Here is a 21,674-nt window from a genome sequence, read left to right on the forward strand (position 1 = left end):
TCCCTCCCTCCCTCCCTCCCTCCCTCCCTCCCTCCCTTTGCTTTTCTTTCTGGATTTTTGAGAGATGGTTTCTCTCTGTAGTCTTGGCTGTGTAGGCCAGATTGGCCTCAAACTCACAGAGATCCACCTGCTCTGCCTCCTGAGTGCTGGCCTTAAAGGTGTGGGCCACCACCGCCAATGACGTCCCACTTTAAGTCATGTAAACCACGTGCATGCTACAGCTGAGTTTGGAGTAGTCATTCTCGGAGGCTGCCGAAGGCTCTCGCGCTCAGATTTGAGGTGGACCTGGGCCCGCAGTTCCTGCTGGCACCCGGGAAGGTGACCGAAATGTTTGCAGTCCTTGCTTCATTCCCACTTGCTGGTTGTTCAGATGGGGCAGTGGACAAGAAACAGGGACAGTTAATACTATCAAACACTTGTACTGTCATAAAGATCTGGGCCTAAGTATCCCTAAGACATGCTAGCCATTGAGGGCTCCCTATGCCCATGGGAGGATCCCCTGAAAACACATGGGTAGGCCATCCGAGGCACTGTGAGGATGCTCCCTGTCCCCCCATTGTCCCCAGCACACAGCTCACTCTCACTGCCTTTCCTTTTTTCTTTCCAAAAAGAAGATAGACATGTCCCCTTTAGCTTTAGATTCCTATCTCAGGTGCCTTTCCTGTAAGGTTGACAAGGTCACGCCGTGACCCAGGCAACAGTGGTTGGAATAAGATGATGAGGGAAACCACAGGATGATGTGCACAAATCGCTTCCCTGTAGGAGGAAGAGATCTCCATGTTAGGAGAAATTACCCACCTTCAGACCATATCGGAAGACCTGAAGAGCCTGACCATGGACCCTCACAAACTGCCCTCCTCAAGTGAACAGGTAGGGACTGTGGGCCAAGCGCTCGGGGACAAGTGATGGAATCTGGGGCTCTGGTCCGGGTTCTGTATGTTATGATATAGTATTATCATGTGTGAGCCACCTTAGCTCACCTTCACTCTGACACCCATTTTGTAGGGGAAAAGAGATTCTGAGAGACGAAGGCGCTTAACCGAGGCCTCCACTCTAATATGTGATGACCAGATCCTGTGCTCAGCGCCACCCTGCGGGCATGAGCTGTCCTAGGAACCTGACCTCATGTGATTCTGTATCATTGCGGTCCTCTCTGGGGCTAATCAAGTCAGCCATGGGACCCTCCGCTGCAGAAAAGATAGCACATTTTAAATGCTTTATTCCTTTGATGTGTGTGACATTAGCATGCTATCGAGTCGGAAGAGATGTTCCGGGGACAGAGGATGAGTCATAGGCTGGTTTGAGCCCTCTGCCTGTAGCTGTCTGCTTGGGCAGTCAGCTCAGAAAGACAAATTTGGAAGCTTTTTGATTTTCTGTCTATTAAATTTTTCTATTAAACTAGAGTATGCATTGACTCGGTGAGTAGACATAAGCAGAGTACCTCTTAAGTGAACAGGCTCTTTGTCGCTGGGATAGGATTGGCTTCGTCTTGATTCTCTGAGGGTTCCATGTTTCTAGCCCTAGCCAAATAGGGCGCAAGTGACTACTGAGCGTCAAGAGGTTGGAGTGCTGTCCACAGGCCCCTAAACCACTATTGTCTCCAGGAAGCTGCAGGATGGAGATGCTGCTGATTTTAGCCTACGGTAAAAATAGCTTTTAGGAGTTGTTAGTCCATCGCTGCGATTACCTTTTCCTCCTGATATTTCAGGATTTTCCCCTTCTCTTTGTTAACTCTATAGTTTTTTGCTTGTTTCAGAAGGACTGTGACCTCAAAGGATAGGTAGTGTGGCTCTTGTTAAAACATGACCCCTGTGAGGGTCACATTCTCATCCTGTGTGTGGAGATGTGTGCATGAAGCCCCTCTCCTCTGCCCCTTCAGGTGATTTTGGACTTGAAAGGTTCTGATTACAGCTGGTCCTATCAGACGCCACCCTCGTCACCCAGCACTACCATGTCCAGAAAGTCAAGTGTCTGCAGGTGAGTGAAGTCCCGGGTCTCCTGTGCTTATCAAGACATCTTTGCAATGTGACCAGGAGCCTGGCCTTTCCCCAGGAGGCGTCCGTCCATTTGAAACAGGCTGTAGTCAAATGGAGAATGCTCTCAGGTTTTATTCTGTTTCGCCTCCCTCAGGTATTCTCACAGCGAGCCAAGGCTGACTTTTTCTTTCTGTTTTGAAGAAGTCAACCCAACAGTAGCTGTAACAGAAGCCACAATGGCTTCTGGCCACGTCTCACCCTCATTTCTGTAGTTTTAAAGTCCATCCAGTTTTTGTGTCCCCTCTTCCCCCTCATGCCAAGTCACAATGTTACTCGTGGAAATGGACAATCATTTAAAATAGACCTGGGGTCTATAGGACCATTGCCTAGTTCCAGGAGGCAGCTGCTCTTGGCCTGCTGAGGGGCAAAATCTATTTTGTTCTTGAACGGTGGGAGCGTCTTTGGACATCACTTCTTGCCCTGGTGCAGTAGAGCACTTGCTGCCAGTCATTTGACTTGACTTTGCAAAACCAAATGGATGTGAGGTAGCCCGAAGAGGGAGCGGGGGAGGATCTGCCCAAGTCTGTGGGAGATGCCGCTCAGCACCCTGCTGTGTTTCATTTCTCCCTGGAGCGAGTGGGGCGGGGGCGGGCAGGTCTGGTCAAGAGGCTTTGTCCTGCCATCTTCCCCAAAGATGTTGCCTGGTTTTTCTGGTCACCTTTCACAGGCTCTGTATTTCTGTGAGACGGGAAAATAGTTTTTTTCTTTCAGTGGCTCAGTAAGGTTCATCTCATAGGGTAGAACAAGCCGCACCCTGCCGTCTCCTCCTCGTAGCCTTACTCGGTTGCACTGACAAGAGCTGTCCGGAGTCAGTCATGCTCCCCTGTGTCTGACCGGTCACTGCGTGTCATCCTAGCGTAGGATAGCCACACAGTGTTGTTCCCCTAACGCATCATCTTTAGATTAGAAACCACAGACCCCCGTTTGCAAACCTCGAGGCTTGCTTCTTACCCCAGGTGCTTCTGTAAAATAATTGCCCTTGACATTTTTGCTCTGCCTGCCTGCAACAGGGACTCTGCTCTTCTTTCTGGTTTCCGTAGGAGTATATATGCTCTTACTAGGGAACGAAGTGCAGGTGGAGATCCTCAAGGGTGGGAGCCATTGTTCTACTTCCGACTTACTGGTTCACCTTAAACACGAGCAGCTTAGCATTGAAAGCTGCCTATGCCATCATATAGATAGTTCAACAGAGAAACACCCACAGAAGAGTCTGGCAATAGTCAGCTCACCAGCTCTGGTAATAAAATAAAATAAAATAAAAAGATAAAATAAAATAAAATGTTTGCACTCAGTCATGCCAAGTTGATTTGCTGATGTGTTTGGCAGGGTGGATGGAATTCACCTTAGGGTGTCAGCCAGTGCTGTTTAGCCGTGTGGCCTCTGGTCATCTGGAGCCAGATAGTCCTCCCAGGATGTGAGACCATGTCACATGCTGTGGATTTAATGGCTTCTGCTCCAGGGTCATGGTTACCACAGGCAGATGAGATCATCCCCACTTTTTCTTTATATTACAAGAGTTAGTCCCGCAGCTTTGTTGGTAAGTGGTGTAATAGAGCTGGGCCTTGTTGGCTTTTTAAAAGAAAAACTTCCAGGCTTGTATTCTGAGCCTGTCACATTGTATCCTTGGAGACCTGAGACCCAGCTCTCTTATTGTCTACCTAAAAAAAACCTTTCATTTACCAGCTTGATTTGGTCTTTGGCAACATGTTCTGGGGTTTATACTACTTCTCCAGGGCAGGGGGCTAATACTGTTTTGTTGTGTGTGTGTGCTCTTTCCTCACCCTGCCCCCCCCTCCTCCATGCCCATCCCTCTGCTTGTACCTTACAGCAGTCTGAACAGTGTCAACAGCAGTGACTCCCGGTCCAGCGGCTCCCATTCCCACTCCCCCAGCTCACATTACCGCTACCGCAGCTCCCACCTGGCCCAGCAGGCACCCGTGAGGCTGTCCAGCGTGTCCTCCCATGACTCAGGATTCATATCCCAGGACGCCTTCCAGTCCAAGTCGCCGTCCCCCATGCCACCTGAAGCTGCCAACCAGGTAAGGATGTCCTTGACCCAATGAGCAACAGGCGCACAGGGTACCCTGGCCACTGTTGAGGGGTGAAGCCAAATCCTTGTCTTTAAAGATGATGTCCCAAAGGGAGAGGTGCTCTAAGTTGGGCTGGAAGCCTATCTCCACATCCAGTAATAGTTAAAATGCCATGTTGGTTTGACAGGCTGTCACATGTAAGTAGATAGCCCCAAAGAACTGGGCTCTCTCCTACCTCCCTGTAAGTGCCCAGCCTGGTGTGTCATGACCCCCAATGGGGGCACCCTGTTCATATCACCTCCCCGATGGCAGAGACCCTGTCATTGAATAGTTATTCCCTACACTGTTAAGTGCCCCACGTCAGTTGTGTTGCCACTGAGAAGGTGGCCCAAGCACCCGTGGACAGTTCTTTCTGCACTTTGATCCAGGGTGAAGGAAGGATAGGTGATCTCTACCTCTGTTTTAGTTTGGATGGCACCCGCCCAGCCCAGTGTTCCTGCTGCCACAGCATGCAGGAACCGGACCAGGCGTTGGGTGCCCCTCATGTGTGCTGTTTGGTGTATATGTTCTCCAGGGTTCCTGTTTCTTAGGACCGGTTAGTCACCTCTGGCTCAACACTCATTAATAAGGGAGGGACATGATTGGTGCCACCACCTGTTGGATCCCATAGCGCCACCTGCTGGTGGGGGGTAGGAGCTGCGCCACCTGCTGGTGGGGGGTAGGAGCTGGACCAGAGAATCTTGTTGCTTTTAGCCAAAGCTAGCAAGTGCAGAGCCTCCTGCTTCGAAGCTCTGCAGCATTACTGAGCCGTCTGAGGCATTGTGGTGTCCTCCCTTCTCCTTCCCCTTTAGACTCAGCTTCCCACAGGAAGGTTCAGGGCCGAGTGCTGCGTTTACTTTCAGTGTGTGTGTTTTAGCCGGGGTGCTTTGGCTTGACCCCCTGGACTTCCGTTCCTCCTCTGTGCTTCACTAAACCGTGTGCCTGCCGTGCTCCCATGAGTGCATGTGGTCAGAGGAGGGCAGAACCTTTGCCTCCTGAAAGGCCATTCAGTGTGCAGTGGAGCTGTGTCTGTGGCTAACGGATTGGAAATTAACATATGTTGCACCCCCATAACCCTTCCTGAGAAAGCAAAGCCTTCTATCCTTTTCATACTTCTGTTGGTGGCCCAAGCATGATTTCTGCCCCAGTAACATGGGGGAAGGCAAAAGGTATTAGATTGGGGGTTTCTGACCTATGAAGGCCTGTACCTGCCTGGCTCATACCCAAGAATAGAGGATCTGGAGCTAGGGAGCTGGCTCATACCCAAGAATAGAGGATCTGGAGCTAGGGAGCTGGCTCAGTCAGCCGAGAGAACCTGTTGCTCAAGCACAAAGTCTCAGATTTGGGTCTTCGACACCCGTTTAAAGTTAGGTGAAGTGGCACATATTTTTTGTTGGTGCGAGATGTGGAACCCATGTGGACATGGATAGACGGACAGATGGACACACACACACACGGTAGGCTTTCTGTATATTGGGTGTGGAACCCAGGCTCTCTCAGATGCCAGGCAAATGATCAACCATTGTCTTACACCCCAGCCTTAGGGAGCTATACTAAACCACAGGGTACTGCAGAACTCAAAGGAGGAGTGTTCTTTTTCACACAGCTGCTTGTAATCTTCAGTAAAGAGGAACTAGTAAGACCTCGAATCACACTAGCCAGAGGGTTCCACCTTCCCTGTGGTGTAGTTAGGTACTGTTGATCCCCTTCTCAAGGTGAAAACCACTGGGGCTCAGAACTTGAAGCCTCCAGGTCCACAGCTGGGAAATGATAGAGAGGAAGCATTAATGCAAACCTTTACATTTCTGATCATGGGTTGCAAACCAGACACCAAGTTACCGAGTATGTATTTGATCCTTTGACCTTGCAGGATGGGAAGCTATCAAGGCTTTTGAAATTTCAAAATCTGTCCCCAGTGACACACCTCCTCTAGCAAGGCCACACCTTCTAATCCCTCCGAAACAGTTTCACCTACTGCTGATCAACTATTCAAACATGGGACCCATTCTCACTCAGACCTCCACCCCAGGATACAAAGACAAGGCATATCAGTGACCACAAAGATAGAATCTCTACTGCTTCAGAGCGTCAGATAGCCAGGCTAGGGACAGGAGACCGGCAGGCACGTGGACTTAGTGCTCTCAGCACTGGGATGTTTTCCCCACCTGATCCTCTGGTCCTGTCCAGAGGCTTCAGCCTGCAGTGTGCTGGCCACTGGAAATACATACTGATCACAGGACTTCTACGCAAATTCTCCCCAGTCAGGGCACCTCCAGTGTGTCCCACCTTATGGAACAGACGCTGTGTTGTCAAAATTAGAGCCGTTTGTGTCATCATTCAGCCACGGCTGCCTAGGGACAGTTTTGTGCAAGGTACGATACTCGTGCACCTACAAGGTCCTCCTTGGAGACCCAGGCTTGTGGTATATTACCCTATGCCCAAGAGCACAGCCTTGCCGGGAGGTTCAATGTATTGAGCCAGTGTTCTTCTACCAGGCACTGGTACCAGTTGATGCCTGCAGGCCCCATAGTCAGCAGGCCAGAGCTTGACTGGATCTCACATTGCTTTCCAGGGGCTTTCTTAAAACCTGTGTGGGTGAAAAATAAGCCTTAACTTACCCTCTGCTTCTCTCGTCCCTCCCTCTTCTGTGTGTGCGTCTGTCTGTCTCCCTCTCTGTAATGCCTTTCCCACCCTGTCCTTCCTTTATTTTCATTATGAATTCTGGTGGCTCGTGGTTTGATTTGTTGGTCCCCTCGTGTGGCTCCCCCCCTGCTGCAGAACTCATCCAGCTCGGCCTCCTCGGAAGCATCGGAAACCTGCCAGTCAGTGAGCGAGTGCAGCTCCCCCACCTCAGTCAGCTCAGGCTCCACCATGGGCGCCTGGGTGTCCACAGAGAAGGTGACTGGCCAGGGCTGCAGCCACAGTGGGCTGTTCTTCCTGATCTGCCCCCTGCTTACTGTACACACAGCTGTAGGGACCTGGAAATTCAGGAGCTACTCAAGAGCTGGGCCCTCTGTGGGATAGGAGCTGAGCAGGTGGAGGATCCCTGGCTGCCCAGCAGTGGGTTTAGTGAGGCAGAGGAAAGGGAGGTGGGGAATTTGGAGATGTGAAGGCTTCTTTCCAGAGCAGGTGTCTGTGTCCACCTGTTCTCCCCTCTTCCTCCCTGAACATCCCACAGGACTGTTGGATGTGCCGTCCCCCTGTATCGGAGGTCATGTGCTTTCCTGCCTTTGCGTTTGCACCCCGACCCCTCCTCACCTCGGTGTGGAATCTGCTCCCGAGCCGTGTGACGACTGGGAAACCTGGAATGATCAGATTCATTTGCAGACGAAACGAGCCAATCCCTGGCCCACTGAAATTATGCTTCACCAGCTCAAAAAATTAGACCTCTAAGAACATTGCAAATTAACGATAATGATCAATTTCTAAACCGTCTTGAAACCCAGCTCAGATATTCCCCCGACCAGTACTTACTGGGTCCCACGTCAGTGCGGTCTCTGCATCCTGGCTCTCGCTCTGCCTCATGTATCATCCGCAGGCAGGGGAGCCTCCATGTTGTTTTATTTGTACATATTCAGGTTTCCCCAGCCCCCAGTGTCAGTACCATCTTGTGTATCAACGCTCATCTTTGTATATTAATTTTTTCCTTTTCTCCTCCCTTTTTTGTTTGTTTCCAGTTGTCTAATGGGTTTTCTCACTTTAGTTTATCAAGTGAGTCCCATGCAGGGCCCGTGGGTGCAGGCCCTTCCCCTCATTGCCTGCCTGCCTCCCGCCTGCTCCCTCGGGTCACCTCTGTCCACCTTCCTGACTACGCTCATTATTACACCATTGGGCCCGGCATGTTCCCGTCATCTCAGATCCCTAGCTGGAAGGTTTGTGTCTCCCTTCCCTTCCCTGTCCCGCCCCCTGCCCCCCTTCTCCCTCTCCACTTCTTCCCTCCCTCGTACCCCTCATTGCTCTGTGCTGACATCCTCCCCTAGACTATCCCCTGCCCTCCCCTTTCTTTCACACTCTGCCTTCTTCCCCACAACCCTTCTTCCTCAGGAAGCCCCCCGGGGTGGGTGGGGCAACAAAAACCAGCTGGAGGTACTTCCCTCCTGGAATGGAAAGTTGAGTAGTCTTCCTTTAGAGACCAGCAGCCCTGGAGATCAAGGACACTGCCAGGAGGGAGGCCAGACTCCGCATCAGGGTGGGGTCTGCTGGCTTCAGTTCCTCCCAGGCCACCTACAGTGTGTTTCATCAGAGCCTATCTGTTCTCCTTGGCCATACGCCCACCTTGTCTCCCGAATGACAATCCTGCTGTCGTAACAGAACCACAGCTTTGGATCGTTGTATATGCTGTAGCTTAGTGGTATATGAAGACTTTAGTTTTGATTGCTTTATATTGAAACGTGTTTGCTTCAATATAAAAACCAAAATTGTAAGTGATCCCCAACAGTGCAGTTGAGGTTCCAGGAGGGTAAGTTGGTCCTTGGGCTGCCAGCATTTTGAGTAGATTGTGACTTCATCTCAAACCGGCAGCAGGTCCTAGAGCCCTGTGTCAGAGGCCAGCTTCCCAGGAGTGGAGGATACAGCTGTAGAGTGGCTGGCAGCATGCTCTCGTGCCCCCTGGTGGCCACTTGGCCAAGTCGTTCAGACTCTAGGAGAGTGGTTCCTCCAGACAGAAGGGCAGCCTGGATCTTTGGGATGGCTGGCTCTTCCCTGGCTAACACTTTGTATCTAACAACCACCTGTCGGGTGGCCTCTGCCTGCCTGGGTTGTTGAGAGTTTTTAATCTTTGGGCAGGGATGAGGGTAAGGGAGGGACCTAGAGACTCTCAGTTGAGTGTTGGCAGGCAGGAGAGCTAGGGGCTAGCCTCTGCTAGAGCTGCCTTGTGTGGGGCTGGTTGCCGCCCTCCGTCTGCGTTGGGAGCCATGGCTTTTGACCACACTGTTCTACTCAGGACTGGGCAAAGCCAGGACCCTACGACCAGCCACTGGTGAACACCCTCCAGCGCCGCAAAGAGAAACGGGAGCCAGACGCCAATGGGGGCGGACCCACTAGTACAGGAGGGCCGCCTGCAGCTGCGGAAGAGGTGCAGAGACCCAGGAGCATGACTGTGTCAGCTGCCAGCAGGGTGATATACCTGTTCTCTGTATCTGGTTGGGTTCACATAGTTGGGCCAAGATGGGGACCACAGCCAGTCCTTGGGGACCTGATAGCCATCAGCTGGAGGAGTGGGGCTCTGGTTTTCTTCCTCTGCCTCACAGTGCACCCGTATGTGGGACTAAGCCATTTAGAACTCCCTGTTCCTGAATGAGAACTCTGCAGGTCTAAGTAGCCACCTGAGTCTACTGGCTGGTGCTCAGAGGAGTCGTCCAAGGCCCCACCTACAGCAGTGTGTATGCGGTGGCGGCTCTGGTCTCTGAGTTTTCACGTCCCTGGTGTTTTGTGTGTCTCCGTCCTCTGTCCTGCAGCCCGGTGAGGAGATGGAGGCCTGTGAGGAACTGGCACTCGCCCTGTCACGGGGCCTCCAGCTGGACACGCAGAGGAGCAGCCGAGACTCGCTGCAGTGCTCCAGCGGCTACAGCACTCAGACCACCACCCCGTGCTGTTCCGAGGACACCATCCCCTCCCAAGGTACGAGGCGCCCAGCTTGCCGTCCGGCTTTCCGGGCGGCTCCAGGTGAGGAGGCAGCGAGCTGGTGGCTGTTCTACACAGCGTAACTCCTGGCTACCAGTGGGCTTTGGAATTGCTCTGTCATCTGAGGGTGCTTTGGGGCGTGATCTGTAGTTGACAGGGAGCTAGCTGCTGTGTAAGAAGTGACCTGAATGGGAATGATTTTGCTTGTTTCTCACTGTCCGTGTATTAGTGCTCCCCAACTTGAAACGAGACACCTACAGTTAAGAACAGCTTTTCGTGTTTGCTTTGCTCTGTGTGAAGCACCATTTTTTCCCTTGAATAATCTTCACAGTCATGCACTGGGGAGAGATTTTTCTCCCCATTTTACAAATGTGGACACTGAAGCTCAGTAACTTGACCAGATCCACACAACTCCCGGCTAAGAGATGGAGTCTAGTGCCTTAGTTCTTAACCTACCCAGTCAAAGCCCCATCTGCCTGCCTCTCTTCCTCGTCCACCACACGCACAAGGCAAGCAGAACTGACATCTGGCAGCTAGAATCACTGTGATGGTTGGCCAAAAGCCACTTGCAACTTGCAAGCCATGAGTCAAAGATCTGAGCCAGTGAATCTCAAGTAAAGGTGCCCCCTATCCGGACATTGTGCAGAATCTAGGCACATCTTTACTCGTGCTCTGTTGGGGTGCTACTGGTATCGAGAAGGTAGAGACTGGGAGCTGTGCCAACCCCGTCTAGAACAGCAGCTCTCCAGACCTCACCCAACAAAGAATTATCTAGTCTCAAGCTTCACATTTCAGTTGACTTGTTGTTCAGAAGCCTGACCATGCGATGCTTACTGTAAACCTCCCCCCCCCCCTCCCAACCCTAAGACATGCATGGCGCCATTTTAAAGCAGGCGTGAAGGCATGAGCCTTTGTGCTTTGCTTTCAGGAGCTGCTCCATCCTCTAGCCTTCCTAACTGCCAGCAGTTAGTTGTCAGGGAGATGGTCTGTTTTCCTGTGTCTGATTCTGGACCAGAGGATGGGACAGTGTATCTCCTTTCACCCTCTGCATTCCTCTCGGAGTGGTTGGTGGCAGCTTTGTCACCGCCCAGCAGTCTTAGGGCCTTCCCCAGTCTCACAGTTCTCTGCTGTGGGTACCCAGGGTACATTAGTGAGCAGAGCAAAGGGTTCCTGTCGGGAATTGGTACTGAGGCAGAATATGTCAGCATCTGGGCAGGGGATGGGGAGGCCATGTGTCCTCCTGCCATGGCCTGGGAAAAGAATGGTCACCCTGGACCCAGACCTGGCTAATCAATCCTCCCCTCAGTTTCAGATTATGACTACTTCTCTGTGAGTGGCGACCAGGAGGCGGATCAGCAGGAGTTTGACAAGTCCTCTACCATCCCACGGAATAGTGACATCAGCCAGTCTTACAGGCGGATGTTCCAGGCTAAGCGTCCAGCCTCAACTGCTGGCCTTCCTACCACCCTCGGACCCGCTATGGTCACACCGGGGGTGGCGACCATCCGACGGACCCCTTCCACCAAGCCTTCTGTCCGTCGGGGGACCATTGGAGCTGGTCCCATCCCCATCAAGACACCAGTGATCCCTGTCAAGACCCCAACTGTCCCAGACCTCCCTGGGGTTTTGCCATCCCCTCCAGATGGGCCAGAGGAGAGGGGTGAGCATAGTCCTGAGTCTCCCTCTGTGGGGGAGGGACCCCAGGGTGTCGCCAACATACCCTCTTCCTTGTGGAGTGGCCAAGCCTCTGTCAACCCTCCACTTCCAGGCCCAAAGCCCTGTATACCTGAGGAGCACAGACAGGCGATTCCAGAGAGCGAGGCTGAAGACCAGGAGAGGGACCCCCCAAGTGCCACTGTCTCCCCAGGCCCGATTCCAGAGAGTGACCCTGCAGACCTGAGCCCGAGAGAAAGCCCTCAGGGAGAAGACATGCTGAACGCCATCCGAAGGGGTGTGAAGCTGAAGAAGACCACCACCAACGATCGCTCAGCCCCTCGTTTCTCTTAGGCTCTCAGAGTTCCCAGGAAGTGCTGCCAGTGGGAAATGAACTCTTTCATTAATAAAACCTAATTTGTCTGATCCATTCCAGTCTATAATCAAGCAAAAGATTTTGTAGGCAATTCGGAATTCTGCTCTTTTGAAAGTATTCATCTTTAGATAAGAATTAAAAAGCAACATATGTAATTGACATAATCTTGATCTTTTAATTTGTAAATATTGTTTCTTTCTGCATATTTTAATCTTAGTTTCCCTTTTGATTTTTCTGAAGGTGCCAAATTCCATTTAACTTTTTTACAAGTCTTTGTAAAATTTTAAATGCATAAAGGGGAGGGGGGGCGGGTTGGGACTGGGAACCTCGGAGTAATTTCACAAAAGGATTACATACTTATTCTTTTTTCTTCCCTCAAGCTTTTGTAGATGCATTGTAGTCGTCTAGTTTAGAAGCAGATTCAAGTTATTTTAATGGACAAACACAATGGATAAGGGGTAAAGCCCTCATCCACGTGTACTGTGTTCTGGATGAGAGAGGCAGGAGTAACAATTGAGCAATATGCAGAGGAGTAAACCCGGACATGGTGGACTGTGTTGGGATTGGGGGGAGGGCTGTGGGAGGGGCACACTGTCAACTTAGCCAATCCTGGTACATTTAAGAGTAGCCTTGTAGGTTGAATTTCCAGTAGCTTCATGGTTAACGCATCCGAATAAGCCATACTAGATTGCAGTGTTTGTTTCTATAGGGTTTTTAAGGACTTCCTTTCTCTCCCGGCATTCCTCTTGACCGCACATAGCACCCACATCCAGTCCCACGCATGCTGCTGCCACAGGTAGACATAGACCCCTATTACTTTCCCGTCTTGTACTCTCTTCCACTGAATCCAATACATCCAAAGGGGTAAGGCAATTCAGAAGACGTGAAAACACTTAAAAATGATAGCAGGGAATTCTTAGATATAGAAAATGCCTTTTACTTAACTGTGCCCAGCAGGCTGGGTACCTTAAAAAGCCCAGATATTTTGAAGAAGAAAAAAAAAAAAACTCAAACAGATTTATCAAGGGTAACCAGCTTGGAGTCTAGCAATTTTGCCAATGTGCTTACCAATCAGGGGGCTTGTTTTTCTTCCATTCCATAAATAAGGGCAGTTGATTGGCTTCTAAACACCGGATCAAGGAGGATTTATTTACTGGCATTGGGAGTCTGATCTCTAGTCAGGCAATGTTTTTTCTTCTTTTTTAAATGGGTCTTTTATTTTAAAGTGGAAGTTAAATTTGTTACAATGCCCATCCCTAAAGTCAACAGAGATATTTGTAGATGTCAAGGAATCATGTTGAAGACAGCCGTGTCTAAAAGGCCAAGCCCTCAGCAAGCAGTTCGGTGGCTGACAGTCCACATTTGACTTTGTAGGACAAGAAGCTTGGTGGGTCCTATGTGCTCTGCAGATCTCTGTTGGCTCCGACCTCCGATGACATAAGCTTATACTTTAATACATAACCACATTGGATGTGCGAGTACTGTTCCTCTAGTCATTGTTCTATATATTAACGTTTAACACTGCTGTGATTGCTCCAAGGACATTTTATGTTATGGCTTTAAAGCAAAGGCATGATTATTAGAAATGACTTAAGCTCTTTTCTTTGAAAAACAAGCTCCTTTTACACACTATAAGCAAACAGTAGTGCCTGTGGTTTAGCCCACCAATCTTGATGACTCAAAGTAGCTGATGCATTGTGCATATGATGCTTGAGATGGTTTTTGCAGATGCAGAAATCGCTGCAAGGTCATTCTAATAGATACAAGTGGTATTTTAAACCTTTGAAAGGAATGGATGTAACTGTACGTTGGTACAGCTTTTCACTTGTTTAGTTTTTAAACGTTAGTATAATCTGAATAAAGCTAATATAAACTGTTGCCAAATTCAATGTAGAAAGAATGTGACAAACACCTTGGGTAGTTCTGTTTGTGTTTTTGCATATTGTAAAAGCAGTGTCACAGCTGAAATGCCCTTCTAAAGGTAAATTATTGTGGTTTAGTTGCTAGTTTGTATTGAGAGTTGACCTCTCCCTGTGCAGTTTTTGTTCTAAACTTGTATAATAACAGTGTGTAAAGTGTCTCCCTTCTACATTGTAACAACTGCTTCAGCCTACCTTATAAATAAAGAACCACTAAGAAAAAAAGTCCTTAAGTCTCATTCACATTGAGGTCTTACCAAATGTCAGAACATGGACCTAGTCTCAAACTAAGCTTAGAAACGTTGAAGTTATTTCTGTGGCAGTTGGGAGATTTAACGGCGAGGGTTATCTAAACTAATGATTTGAAAAGTTCCAGTGAGTTAAACCAAAACCTAAAAGCAAGCAGTTTGTACTGGCGGGCTGCCTCACTTTTTCTTTAAAGGCTGAGTTTCAACTATGCAGCCCTGGCTGAGCTGAAACTGCAGACCAGGGTAGTCTTGAACTCAGCATTGAGATCTGCCTGCCTCTGTATCCTGAGTGCTGAGATTACAGGTGTGCACTTCTTTAAAATGCTGGCATCATGGGCAGTGGTGGCACACACTGTTAATCCCAGCACTCGGGAGGCAGAGGCAGGCAGATCTCTGAGTTCAAAGCCAGCCTAGTCTGCAGGGAGTTCCAGGCCAGTTACACAGAGAAACCCTTGAGAAACAAAAACAAGGAAAAATGCCGGCTTGGGTGTCCGCGGTGTGTATGGAGGTCATTGAGTGTCCATGGTGTGTGTTTGGAGGTCATTGAGTGTCTGCGGTGTGTATGGAGGTCATTGAGTGTTCATGGTGTGTGTACGGAGGTCATTGAGTGTCCACGGTGTGTGTATGGAGGTCATTGAGTGTCCGCGGTGTGTATGGAGGTCATTGAGTGTTCGTGGTGTGTGTACGGAGGTCATTGAGTGTCCATGGTGTGTGTATGGAGGTTATTGAGTGTCCATGGTGTGTACGGAGGTCATTGAGTGTCCACGGTGTGGGTATGGAGGTCATTGAGTACCCATGGTGTGTATATGGAGGTCATTGAGTATCCACGGTGTGTGTATGGAGGTTACTGGGCAATCTGGACTGTTCTCCCCTTCACATAGATGGGTCCTGGGGAAAAACAGGCTTGGCTGCTGGCTGGCCTTCTCTGCTTTACCTTTTTAAAAACAAATACTAAAAAAGGTCTGCTCTATCCTTACCTTTGACTGTGAACAATCCATGCTCAGCAGAGGAGACATCTGGATGCCTGCATCCCACGTTAGACCTTCACCCGGCCATCAAACCTGCACTCCATCTCCAGAAAGCCCCGAACTCCATGCCTCCTGTGTTCTCCTCACAGGAGAGCTGCTGTTTTCGTAAGACTAAAATCCCATTAATAAAATCTCTAGAAGTAGCTAGGGGTAGCAGTGCATGCCTGGAACCCTAGCAAACATGAAGCTGACCGAGAACCCACATAAACCCAGCTCTTTTCCTTTTAGTCCTCTATTTCTCTTCTGCTTACTCCTTCCCTTTACTACTTAACACTTCATCTTTAATCCTCAACTCAGTTGGGCTAGAGAGATGGCTCAGTGGATAAAGCACTTAGAGGGACCTAGGTTTGGATCCCCAGAACTGCTGGGTACAGCAGTGCCTAAGAGACCTCATCTCTCAGGTAGAAGGTGAGGACCACCTCAGTTGTCTGCCCTGTAAGCGTGCGCCAACTGCACGCACACAAAGCTAAGCTGTCAGCCCGGGCCTAACAATCTAGCATCTGTTCTCTAAACCTTTTCCTCACTGAGCACATCTGCTATCAATATGATTCTATGTGAGTTTTTCTTAGCATGATATATACAGTAAAAACCAAACCACAATCCAGGAATACTCAGTGCCACAGTAATCCTGGGAAGAACACCTCCGTCATAGCCGAGCATGGTTAGTTGGTTTTATTAGGGCAAGTGTGAACATGTTCTCTTGCTTCTCCACTTGCAAGCATCAACAGTGAGGTCCTGTATCTACACAGGCCGATCTCGAGGTCTGGTCACAATATGCCACCACAGCGGGGGCAATTCACCTTCCTTTCTGGCAGGAGGCAAAGCTTCAGTAATAATACCATCAGGTGGTGTCTCCTCCTGCAGCTGCTTAACCTAGAAGGGGACAAGGAAGGAATAATTACCAAAGGAATCTAACGCTAAGACCAGTCTGCCATGCTCATGACAGCTTTCCTGTGACCTGTCTCCTCCCACCCTGACTCTCAGCATCAAGACAAATTTCATATAAACTTCCTCACAACAACTCTTCTCTTGGAAGAGTCCTTTTGTCTTTTGAAGTCAGTGTCTTTTTATGGAGCCGAGTCTACTAGCCTGGAACTTGCTATGTAGCCCAGGCTGACCTCTAACTCCTCAGGCTACCCCTCTTCTTAAGCAAAGCCATCTTCCTGATTCTTTTTGTCATTTCCCACTGGTCCCAGGAAAACATTTTCGTCTTAGCTAAATGCTCCAAAAGCACTGTGAGGAAGCCCCAGTTCAGTGTATTAGGGATGCAAATTAAGAAGGTCCTGAGAATGGCCAGGTCAAGAATTCAGGTGAATCACATGAGAAGTGTGTCACCACTGCCCAGCTACGAAAACATATTTTAAACCTTCCTACAGCACTTCATAGAAAACATGCTGCCCCTTGGCCACAGAGGCCTTTCTATTCCACCGTAGCCAACGACTTCTAATACCAACATCCTGAACTTTCTTAGAGCCAGTACAACTTCCAAAATGGTGAACTGAGATAGCCATCTCTAGCTACTGCTGCCCGCCGAGACTCTGTAGAAACTAATCTACACATACCTTCCCCCACCCAGAGCTCTCTACATCAGCCTCTGTTGTAAAAGCTCACCTCACAGAGAACCCCGCCCGCCTTTGCCACCCGAGTGCTGGGATTAAAAGCGTGTTCCACCACTGCCTTCCCGGGTGCTGGGATTAAAGGCATGTGTGACCACTGCTCGGTTCATCTTTATGGTTAAATACAAGTTGAAGACACACAAATACTTATAGACAAGATTTCTACACCTAAAGACGCCAACTGGAATCTCTATTTCACATCTGCCAGATTCTCAAACATCTGCCCTCCTGATTATCCTGGACACACGAGGCTCCCCCCACCTTACCCATCTTCCCTATCTCAACCACCACCTCTGACTTGTCCCTGCCCTCACCCATCCCCCCACAACCAATGAACACCCCTCCAGGGGACATCCAGAATGTCTATTTCCTCCCGCACAGATACTGTACGGCTTTACTGCGGGCCACACAACCTCTCCACTTAATTACTATACTAACATAAACTGGACTCCTGTTTCCTCATGTCACCTCCAACATACCGTTCATGCTACGGCAAGAGCCGCTAAAGTCTAACTCTGAACATCTTAAATTGAATGAAAAATGCCCGCAGCTCTAGAATAGAGAAGGGAAAACAACTGGATAGAACAGGAAAAATAGGAGAAGTGGGAGAAGGGCGAAGGAAAACAGAGAACAGTGACACCCAAAACATACTAGAGAGAGACAACTTATGGGAAGACGGCCACTGTGAAACAGTGAGAAACTGAAAGTCCAGTTGTCAAGGCTGAACTGTGGACCTCAGCCACAGAGGCAAACTCTTTTCACAGGCTGACCAAGCCAAAGGCCATGAAGCACAGTCAAAGACACACCTCCCGATCCCAGCTTTCCATCCTCAGCTTCTTCCACTGCTCTCTCTTAGAAAAGTAATCAGGATACATGGCTTTCTCAGAGGGATGCCAGTAATCTAAGCACCATTCCGGAACCTGCCAGAAGAGAAAATCATGTGTTATTCCACAGGCTACCTTTACAAACACCACGGACAAGGCCTGCTCAGGAGACAGAAGACAAAACTCAAGGGGCTTCTATGACCAAGTATGGGCTGGACAGAAGGCTTAATTGGTAAAATACGGTACTTGCCGCTCTCGCCTGAGAACTGAGTTCAGAGTCCCAGTGCCCATCAGAGAGCAGGCAGGGTGATGAGCACCTGTTCCGCTGGGGACAGGCAAGTGAAGACAGGAGGGCCCTTGGAGCTGATTGGCCGCCTGGCCTAGCCAAAACAATGGGCTCCAGGTTCAACGAGGGGAAGAGCAACTGAGGAAGATGCCCCAAGTTAGCTCTGGCCTCTACAAGTACACCCACCAACACATAGGTATCACACACATATACGTGTGTATGTGTGTGTGCGCGTGTGTAAAACTGTTACTATCACTGTTTCCGACTCTGACGAGCAGTGGGCAGGCGGACGTGGGCGGTAAGAGAGAATACCCACAGTCAAGGGGCCTGTGGCTCAAACATTACAGTTAGTCCGAGAAAGCTGGCACCACAGCTCTCTGGCCTGTATTCCCTAAACACCAAGAATGACGGAAACATTACCTGAGTGTCCTGAGCAACGCTCAGCACCAACCCAAACTGGCTAACTCTAAGACCCCAGATGAGCTGCACACCAAACACTTCAACACTGTGCTTTGCCAAAAGTACACTGCAAAACCTTAGAGCTGACTTTATGAGAAGATGAGAGAAAAAAGTTCCGCTGCCAGGGAAGATGTAGCCGCTGCTCAGTGGCATGTGGTATACAGAGCTGAGGTCTGGGGCGGGGACAAAGCTGGTCCTTGAGAAGCAGTGGCCATGTGGCCTCACTCACCTTGTAGCATTCGTATCTCTCGTAGGAGGTGCCCCCGGGAGACTCAGGGAAGATGTACGGCTGAGGGTGCTGGTTCTGCCAGAATTCTTCTTCCGCTGCCTTCAGCAGCTGGGTAGCCTTCATCATGTCCTTCTCATTCCTATGTTCTTCAAACCGGGCTCTCAACAAACAAGCAAAGTACCGGTATTTGTCCCTTAAATCAAAATGATTGCGGACATCAGAACAGTTATCTACTTGATTGGTCAGATCAGCATTCCTACCAACACATCACAGGTGAGCAACTTTCTAGTACCTCATCGACCTCTCAAGTCACTGGCTACTTTATCTGCAGCCCTTCAAAGAGCAACAGACTCAGTATTCGTACAGCCTGGCCACTTCCTGTTCATCAGCAACAGACACAGTATTCGTACAGCCTGACCACTTCCTGTTCATCAACAACACAGTATTCGTACAGCCCGACCACTTCCTGTTCATCAACAACAGACACAGTATTCATACAGCCTGACCACGTCCCGGCTCATCAGCAACACTGCATTAGTACAGCCTGGCTGGCCACTTCCTCTCTCCTCCAAGGAATGAGGATTTTGCCATGAAAGGGAAACGCAACAGCTCTTGCAGGTTCATTCAATATGCATTCAGAGGCAGGAGGATCTCTGTGAGTTTGAGGCCAGCCTGGACTACAGAGCTAGTTCCAGAACAGCTGGGGCTGTTACACAGAAAAACATGTCTTGAAAACAAACAAAAATTTTAAAAAAGTCCCACATGTAGTGATATTTTATCTGTATTTTAATAAAAAAAACTTGCTTGAAGATCAGAGAGTAAAATTTATCAGCCTTACTGACCAGGCAGTGGTGACACACACCTTTAATTTCAGTAGCCATGTTAGTTTGCCGTAGAAACCGGGCAGTAGTGGTACATGCCTTTAATCCCACTAGTAGAGGGGAAGGTGAAACGGGAGAAGACAGCTCTCACACAGTCTCATTCTGAGATTCCTGGAGGCAGGATTGCTATTCCAGACTGAGGCAGAAGTAAGAGCCATTAGTCAGGCTGTACTGATTGCTGGCTATTTTGCTTTTCTGACCTTCAGGCTGAACCCCAATTTATGTCTCTGGGTTTTTATTAACCGTGCTACACCCATGAGTACTCTTCACAAAGTGGTTGGCATATTCCAAGTGCTCAGTGACATAACCTGCATTCTAGGGGAAAATGATTTTTGAAAAACAGTGTCTAATAAGGCATGATGCACACGGATGTGTGCTGCTGGCAGAAAGGAAACTTGGGAATCTTATAGGATACGTCTAAGACTACAGACTAGTGACTAAATTGCCGGTAATGCCGTTAGCTGGAATAGGGAATTTGAGAAAACAATCAGTACAAGGAAGTGAAAACAATAACTTGGTTTTAATGAATTTGGATAAACTCAGTCTAAAGCCCAACAGACAGCCTCACAAACTGTAAATACAACTAACTCAAGCACCGGCACTGAGGCTGTCCACAGGATGGATACACAGCACTACAGAGCCTTAGGATGGAACCAGAGAGCAGCCCAGGAGGCCAATGAGGGCTTGGACTCGACTATGGAGGCCCAGAACCGTGCAAGCGTTGGGGCCCGACTATGGAGGCCCAGAACCCAGGTAAAGGTGGACATGGGAGCACACATCGGTAGTTCAAGTCCTCCTCAAGATGAGAGGAGATGACAGGAGACTAATAGATGGTCGTGGGGCCAACTATCCTGGCATACCCAGCGCTGAACAACAAAAGGACCCTGTCCCAAACAAGGGGGAGGGGCGAGGACTGACACCGAGGTTGTCCTCCAAGTCCACACGTGTGACAGCTACATTTGCAGTTGGTTTGTTTTTTAAAGGAAGTGATTCGGCGAGGACTGAGAAAGGGTGTCAGATTTAAAATGCATTGGGCCAGCATTGTCATAGTAACTAGTATGAGCATTCCCTCCATCATCGTGACCTCCAGTATGTCCAGGTGCGCTACAGCAGGACCTGAACCCTTGAAAGCTTAACTTCTTCTACAAAACTGACAATTCTCTCATCTGTGCGTTTACCTGCCACTTCCCCCACTAATCCATGCGGGAACTGCAGCTTTACAAAGGATTAACTGTCATTCACTCGGCCTCCCGAACAGAAGCTGGCAAATGCTGCCAAACAAATAAGAAAATCTGAGGAAAGAAGCTAACAACTGTACAACGGTGCACACAGCACGCGCCTGCTTAACAAAGAGGTCGAGTCACAGACTTGCATCCTAGGATTCAGAGACAACCTCCGCAGGCCTTCCAGGGCCGCTCAGTTTTCCAGCATTTTCTTGGACGTTCTTCATGTGAGACTAGGCGTTAGGATAAGAGTGTGGAGGTCAAACATTACACATCTTGGGCTGTTACCCACCTTGCATTTCTTTTAGGTCATGAAATTCTACATGTCTTAACACTGTATTGTTGCTTGTTTATTTGTAAATAAATAAATAAATACGTAGCATAGGCTGGCCCCTCAAATTCATTATGCAACCGAAGATTTATGTCTCCCCCAGAATATGCCACCATATGAGGCTCTTAACAGTAAGAGTCACAGTTGGTTGAAGAGATTTATGTAGGAGGGGAAAACCACACATCGGTAATGAGAAGGAGCGATCAGAGAAAGCTAAACAGGAAAGATGATGGCCAGGAGCGAGACTGATGTTTTTGCGTTAGAAACCTAAATTTTAATCCTAACTTGGCCACGCTGACGTTGAAGCTGGATAGTCGTGAGCAGGTCAATTCCTGAGGCTGCTCATGTGTAAAACAAGGCTAAAATAATCGCCAGCTTCCGAGTTACTCTGCAAACTTAAACATCATGAACGTTTTAACGTTGCTATTAGGAACGACTGAGTCGCGAAAAGGTTAGCGCTGGACCCCTGACCATGACAGCCCGAGGTATTTTGTGCTTATTCTCTTCAGGCAACCTTCTGCGCTGGACCCCGGTCCCACCCCCGACACAATCGTCTCCACCAGATCAAAGAAGCCGACAGGGCTGCAACAGGATCCAGGTTCAAGGGCGGACTCCCGTCACTGTGGTCCCAAGTCCTTGAGCAGCCCCGGCCCACAGGGCTTCTTAGCCTCCGCCCCCCGAGTCCCCGGTCCCCTCTTCCCACCTGTGGATACACCACGACTCGAGGTGGCGCAGCGCACGCTTATAGAGCCGCAGCACCTTCTGCTGGTGCGTCAGGTAGGCCGGAGGAGCGCAGAACGCCATAGCGCCCGGCTCACCTTCAGCGGCCGCCGCGGGGGCTGCCGGGTACCCGGAAGGGGGCGATCGCGAGGCG

General features: G+C 49.5%; 2 protein-coding genes across 12 annotated transcripts in view; one reads left to right on the forward strand and one right to left on the reverse strand.

Moving 5' to 3' along the window:
* Positions 1–13,210, forward strand: part of Mtss1 (MTSS I-BAR domain containing 1) — a 135,651-nt gene extending 122,441 nt beyond the window's left edge. For 3 of the 11 annotated variants that reach the window (XM_050145098.1, XM_050145099.1, XM_050145108.1), the window contains 8 exons: positions 763–870; positions 1,880–1,977; positions 3,865–4,075; positions 6,884–7,003; positions 7,783–7,977; positions 9,048–9,221; positions 9,562–9,769; positions 11,034–13,210. In XM_050145098.1, the coding sequence (XP_050001055.1) occupies positions 763–870; positions 1,880–1,977; positions 3,865–4,075; positions 6,884–7,003; positions 7,783–7,977; positions 9,048–9,221; positions 9,562–9,769; positions 11,034–11,734 (1,815 nt within the window). In that variant the 3' untranslated portion in view covers positions 11,735–13,210. The remainder of the gene's footprint in view (positions 1–762; positions 871–1,879; positions 1,978–3,864; positions 4,076–6,883; positions 7,004–7,782; positions 7,978–9,047; positions 9,222–9,561; positions 9,770–11,033) is intronic. The other 8 variants (XM_050145100.1, XM_050145101.1, XM_050145103.1 and 5 more) reach the window with 5 other exon arrangements.
* A 2,398-nt stretch (positions 13,211–15,608) lies between these two features.
* On the reverse strand, positions 15,609–21,669 carry Ndufb9 (NADH:ubiquinone oxidoreductase subunit B9). The gene is made up of 4 exons (XM_050145117.1): positions 21,504–21,669; positions 18,366–18,558; positions 17,374–17,487; positions 15,609–15,824 (listed from the first exon to the last, which is right to left on the reverse strand). The coding sequence occupies exons 1-4, from the start codon at positions 21,602–21,604 to the stop codon at positions 15,693–15,695; spliced, it is 540 nt and encodes a 179-aa protein (XP_050001074.1). The 5' UTR covers positions 21,605–21,669; the 3' UTR covers positions 15,609–15,692.
* Between the last annotated feature and the right edge of the window lie 5 nt (positions 21,670–21,674).

Source organism: Alexandromys fortis, unplaced genomic scaffold (genome assembly GCF_014885135.2).
Source record: "Alexandromys fortis isolate MF-2015 unplaced genomic scaffold, M_Fortis_MF-2015_v1.1 scaffold_2_1_26212458, whole genome shotgun sequence".
In the NCBI taxonomy this organism is placed as follows: Eukaryota; Metazoa; Chordata; class Mammalia; order Rodentia; family Cricetidae; genus Alexandromys; species Alexandromys fortis.

Excerpts from the sequence above, each read along its gene's own strand:
- Ndufb9 (XM_050145117.1), bottom strand. The coding sequence starts at position 21,604 with ATGGCGTTCTGCGCTCCTCCGGCCTACCTGACGCACCAGCAGAAGGTG. Across the intron at positions 17,488-18,365 it reads AGAGATACGAATGCTACAAG|GTTCCGGAATGGTGCTTAGA; the intron begins GTGAGTGAGGCC and ends CTCTTCTGGCAG. Across the intron at positions 15,825-17,373 it reads TGGAAAGCTGGGATCGGGAG|GTTAAGCAGCTGCAGGAGGA; the intron begins GTGTGTCTTTGA and ends GTCCCCTTCTAG.